Genomic DNA, 6,382 nt, shown 5'->3' with positions numbered 1-6,382 from the left:
CGTATATTACAAGTTTTTACATTATATGCCGCATAATTGTGCAATCTATAACGTAAGAAATGGGGATTCCCATCCGTCAGTTACATTTTGCGCTTTTGCTATATTTTATTAAGTAAGTTCTAATTCGTCTACAATAATGTGATATATTTCGGAGGAAATATATCAGTAATTACATATTTTTTTGTGCTTTCTGTCGTAGATTCTACATGTTTTACTGAAATTTGGTCACTACAGCGCGACGCAGTTGACGAATTCAGAACTATTTTCTTAACCTCAATGAAACTTTCGCTGAAATATGTTTAATCATTAACAGTTGCAGGTCTTACCCACAGCAAATTTTTAATTTTCTCTGTGATTCTTTTAAATCTAGAGTCTCGATTTACAGTTCGAACTGACTCATACTCTGCCTTTTTCCCATTGCTGCTAAGGATGCCGCGCAGTGGTCTGGAATAGGAATTTACTGTTAATAATCGCCCACAGGTCGTATTTCTTAAACGATTTAAAAATTTTTTTTTAGAAATGCTCAGCAATTAATTTTTAGGAGAATTGTGGTTTGCTTTTTTAAAATTTTTTTCACAGAGCAACAATATATAAACAAATATAGTGACAAAATGTACCATTTTAGCTTTGTGAATTTTTATCTCAAGAAAAAATACAGATAGAAACTCACTATCAGCCGGAATTATTGCACATGCATTCATAGAACATAATTAATTTTAATAATATTCAACTTAATTATTATAAACAATTTTTATAAACAAATTCTTATTAGTATTTTTTTATCATAGAAAAAATCGTTTATTTCACGCTAGTTGCTAATATTATTCATAAGTCCTAATTTGTAACAAAAAAATTAGCATGAGTTAACAACTATTGTTTTTATAAACATTTCTATAAACAAATTCTTTATAAACGAGTTTTTCTCATAGCTGAATTGATTTTTCTGAACAAAAGTGATTCACAATTGTCTTTAAAGCCATTTATATACTTTAAGCTTTATCAAACATAAACAATATAGATTGTTTATTTTGTTTATAATTTATATTGTTTATAACAATTTAGTTAAAAAAGTCTCCTATTCGGCCGTTTCCTCGCAGAAAAAAATGTTTTTTTCTTCAATAATTATTAGAGTGACATTTATTGCGGTGACGAACCAACGAAATTAAATAAATAATAATTTATATGATTGCTATAAACAATTTTTTAAACAAAACTATGATTTATTTTTTTTACATGCAAAAAGGACGGTTTTCCACTGAAATTATCTGACAATAAACTAACAGTGATTCCAAAATTGGATATGGGACATTAAATAATAATTTGCGTAATTGTTAATAACAATTTTAAAACAATGCGTGGAACTGTACTTTTTAGTTGAGAGTCACTTTTTCTTCATTTGTTTTTCATGAAGTTACGTAAAAAACAAATGAAAGATAAGTGACTTCTGAATACGCAAGTACAGCGTTATTGCACCTTATTTTCACTTGTTCCTTATTTATTTTTCAGGAAGTTGCATAAAACAAATGAAAGATAGGTGACTTCTAAAAACGCAAGTACAGCGTTATTGCTATGGACAGTTTGCTACAGAAATTGTTATTAACAATTACGCAAATTATTATTTAATGTCCCATATCCAATTTTGGAATCACGGTTAGTTTATTGTCGGATAATTTCATTGGAAAACCGTCCTTTTTGTATACATTAAAAAATTATAGTTTTGTTGAAAAAATTGTTTATAACAATCATATAAATGATTCTTTATTTAATTTCGTTGGTTAGTCACCACAATAAATGTCACTCTAATAATTATTGAAGAAAAAAACATTTTTTTCTACGAGGAAACGGCCGATTAGGAGACTTGTTTAACTAAATTGTTATAAACAATCTATATTGTTTATGTTTGATAAAGCTTAAAGTATATAAATGGCTTTAAAGAACATTGTGAATCACTTTTGTTCAGAAAAATCAATTCAGCTATGATAAAAACTCGTTTATAAAGAATTTGTTTATAGAAATTGTTTCTAATAATTAAGTTAAATATTATAAAAATTAATTATGTTCTATGAATTCATGTGCAATAATTCCGGCTGATAGTGAGTTTCTATCTGCATTTTTTCTTGAGATAAAAATTCACAAAGCTAAAATGGTCAATTTCGTCACTATATTTGTTTATATATTGTTGCTCTGTGAAAAAATTTTAAAAAATCAAACCACAATTCTCTTAAAAATTAATTGCTGAGCATTTCTAAAATAAAACTTTTAAATCGTTTAAGAAATACGACCTGTGGGCGATTATGAACAGTAAATTCCTATTCCAGAGCACTGTGCGCCGTAGCAGACGACAGCAACAAAATTTAACTTCATTTCTGTCTGTGATATTAGTGCATTATAATATCGTACAAAGCTCCGGGACCTGATTGTACGTTATCATATTGCGCTTTCTTGCAATATAGACGTTTTGCGATATCATTGTGTGTGTTAATTAGTTGACGAATGCTTAAAAACATTCCACTTGACGAAAAAAATAATTTATGACAAAAAAGGGATAACAGAGCATTTATGTGTCAATTTTGGGCAAAAATGTCAATTTCAGTTTATTGGGGCATTTTTGGGGCTCCACAAGAGGGGGTGGGGGAGAATCCAAATTCAGAATAATTTAATGGAAATAATGTATTAGAGACCTTTGCGGCACATCTTAATATAAACCGATTTGGCTCAAGCTTGAAGGAAATTTTTTTTCTGGCAACCTCACAACAAGGGGGGGGGGGGGGGGGGGAGGTGGCATGCCCTCTAATAAAAAAAAATTTCAACAAGTATGATTTTGGACCACCCTAATGAACATCATGAAAATCCACACATGCGAAATTTTCTGGACGACAAATTTACGTTTACCCAAAATACGTTGTAAACATTATTAGACTATCATATTTAAATCGTGACAATAGTGAGATAGTTATAATTTTTTTTCATTACCTTCGCCTGTTGTATAGTTAACGTCGTCACCACCAATTTAGTACTATTGGAAAGAAATTTGATTTTCAACTCAACATTAACAAGAAATCTAATAGCAAATGATTAATTTCAGAGCTTAGAATTTAGAATGTCGTTGTTCTCTTTAGAAAGAAATGGATATGAAAATTGACTCACATAGTTATTGACCGGATATACGATGGGAGTTTTAAAAATAGCTTTGGTTTGAATTGAAACTATAGAAATAAAATCCTTGGATCTATTGAATGAAAATTATTTGAATCGGAGAATTAAAGAATACCCATTCACAAGAATTCTAGGCATTTCAGTCAGCTATCAAACAGTCAGAGGATAAAATACGTTCCGATTGTCTTGAATAAAAAAAAATAATTTAAATAATATTTCAAAATATATATATATTTTTTTTACTTAAATAATTTTGTCTGTCCTCGCCGATGGTGGCTACATAGTAAACGATTGCAACGTTTAAATGTATGAGACCTATTAAAAATTTCACAAACCGATAGACCGCAATTCGTATGAATAGGCATTTTTTAATTCTCCGATTTAAATAATTTTAATTCAATCAATTTTTTTCTACGTATAGCGTCTTGTTAAAAATTACTGGTAGATAACTAACAAATAGATTGCAAAATTCAAAGCAATTTATTTTATTTTGTCCATATTATGCAGTATATATTCCCATATTTTCTTCAGTTTTCACTCAGTTTTCAGTGAACATTGACGTTACTATCTTGCTTTTATCTTCTGAGGAGGAAAAAGTTTGTTATTATGCCACAAATTTGATACAAATTCTTACAAGATCTAATAAAACTCATTAATAAGGGCCACGCTTGTGTGCCGAAACGTTTGAAGCAACTTAATTAGTTTCAAATCATCTGACCCTAACGCCAGCAACTTACATCAACAATTTCTACAAAATTTATTTTATTTTAGCAATTTAGAGTCACAATCATGAAAATTTAAATAATTGAAGCCATTTCTAAATTGATAGAAGTAATGTAAAATAAAATAAAAAGGATAATATACAAAAATAATATAAAAAATCTAGAAGAATATTATTTGGAATATTAAGCATTAACATTATTTAAAATACTTTACACATAGTTATTCTTACAGAAATAATCACATTTAGTAATTGGAGCAATCGTTATAAAGCTCTTAAAATGGTACAGCTGAATATCTTTTATTCTACAATTTTAAATTTATCACAGGAAACTGAAGAAAATACAAACATAGTAAAAAGTACAAAATTGCAGGTAATTTTAAACCCTTCACATTATAAACTTTGAATTCAAGAATATATTACGAAGAATGATGATTTTTCAAAAGATTAAAATACACATATGGTATTTCTAAAACCATTTTGAATTTACCTTAACAATAATTTAATTACTGCTCGAACTCGTATACGAGTCATCGTACTCATCGCTCGTAGAATAATCATCAGACGAATCCGAAATATTAAATTCATCGACGACAGCTCTGGCCAGTTTTTCCGCCATTTCATTTCCATGACTGCCGTTTTGATTGTTAACAAGTATCTTAAATAAATAAAGCAAAATCAGAATTTCGAAAACTATTATAGGTCAAACTATTTATATCGATTTTAAAGAGTGAAAAAATTTTCAAATATTTCCCATAGATTTCACAAAGACTTCAAAGATTTCGGATGGATTAAAAAGATTTCAATGATTTCCGAAAGCTTTCATAAAGACTTCACAAAAAATCAATTATATCCAAAAGATTTAAATAATTTCACAAATATTAACAAATATGTTTAAGATATTTCAAAGATTTCCAAATATTTCCTAAGGATTTCGCAAACGTTTCAGGTAGATTTTAAAGATTGCAAAAAGATTTCAATTATTATTATGATTATTACACCATTAAACCATTTCCCTTTCGGAGGAGGCGTGACACACTCGGCGGGGAAGGGCGCAATGTAAGGAAGCGATATCGAATTTTCAGATTGATCCAGGTTGCTGATCAATCTCTCTAGCAATCACCCCAAGTGAAGATCCTCACAAAGTCGTTATGTAAGGTTCCTCACTTGGGCTCATTAGTGGCCAAGGTCTTTTGTTTCAGGCGTCATTCACTCTACCTACACACTTTTTATTAACTATTTGCCGCTATACTTTTTTGTCTGGGCATACTTATCTAGCTTCCTTCACGTTCATGCATTTTTTCATGCAGGCTTTCTCGTTTCTGGGGCATCGGATGTCTCTTTTAACTAAGGTCTCATTCACACATTCTAAACATTCTTTCCGCGGTCTACCTCTGGGTGAGCTGCCATTTACTTTACCTTGATACACTTGTTTCGTTAGTCGTTCATTTGACATTCTCTCAGTATGCCCGAAACATCTTAACCGATTTCTTTCCCATGTGTCTACTAACGTCTCTTCTGCACCACATTCTTTGAGAATTATGTCGTTACTCACTTTGTCCATCAGTTTTCCCGCATATCATGTGCAGGAAACTCATGTCAATTGCATTAACTTTACTCTTATCTTTTTCTTGATAGGTCCATGTCTCGCTACCGTATAGTACAGTTGGTACAAATATAGAGTTATGTGTTGCCATTTTAGCTTTATTTGATATATTTTTACTTCTGATAAGGGGCCCTTCTCTACCGATAACCTTCATACCTTTGTTTATGCGTCTATCTAACTCCTCATCTGTCTTCCCGTCCTTAGTAAATAAGCTACCAAGGTATACGAACTTATAAACGTATTCAATTCTCTCATCATTTAATACAATATTGCATAGTGTTTTCTCACTCTTTCCTTCGAACACAACAGTTTTTGTTTTATTTGCGTTAATTTTGAGGACCATGCTCTTCATGCTTGTTAGCTGTCACACGATTTTTTGCCAGATGAGATAGTAAATCTGGTTTTCCAAAGCGGCATCAATCTCTCTATGCACCCAACTATTTGAGGATGAACCTTTAAGATTTTCAAAAGACAGATGATAAGTCTATGTGAGGTCGAATCGAAAGCTTTTCGATAATCAATTCAGGCCATGGATAGGTCACGCTGGTAGAATGCTGCATCTTTGCAGACACATCTATCGATGAGCAGGTTCTCCCGACATCCGGCTATGCCTTTCTTTGAGCCTCGTTGTTCATACATTTCTTTCCACACAGGTTCATTTGCCCGAACAATCCTATCATTTAGGATAGCTGTGAATATCTTATAAAGTGTGTTCAGACAAGTTATTGGCCTGTAATTCTTCGGGTCAGCAAAGTTGCCTATTTTTGGCAGGATTATTGTGCGCCCTTCCACCAACTACTCCGGAATCGGCTCTTCCGACTTCAAATATGAGGTGAAAATATGGGCCAAATGCTGATGGGTTGAAGAAAACTTCTTCCACCAGAAGGTTTTGATACAAT

General features: G+C 31.3%; 1 protein-coding gene across 2 annotated transcripts in view; it reads right to left on the bottom strand.

Annotated features, from left to right (window-relative positions):
* Positions 1-3,617: 3,617 nt before the first annotated feature.
* LOC117175185 (ribonuclease H1-like) overlaps positions 3,618-6,382 on the bottom strand; it is a 15,864-nt gene continuing 13,099 nt past the window's right edge. The window contains exons 4-5 of one of the 2 annotated variants that reach the window (XM_033364813.1): positions 4,368-4,535; positions 3,618-3,738 (exon numbers count right to left, since the gene is read on the bottom strand). In XM_033364813.1, the coding sequence (XP_033220704.1) occupies positions 4,380-4,535 (156 nt within the window). In that variant the 3' untranslated portion in view covers positions 3,618-3,738; positions 4,368-4,379. Of the gene's footprint in view, positions 4,536-6,382 lie in introns of both variants that reach the window. The other variant, XM_033364812.1, reaches the window with a different exon arrangement.

This window comes from Belonocnema kinseyi, chromosome 6, assembly GCF_010883055.1.
Source record: "Belonocnema kinseyi isolate 2016_QV_RU_SX_M_011 chromosome 6, B_treatae_v1, whole genome shotgun sequence".
Lineage (NCBI taxonomy): Eukaryota > Metazoa > Arthropoda > Insecta > Hymenoptera > Cynipidae > Belonocnema > Belonocnema kinseyi.
The sequence above is the reverse complement of the archived record's forward strand: the minus strand, read 5'-3'. Positions and strand labels throughout refer to the sequence as shown.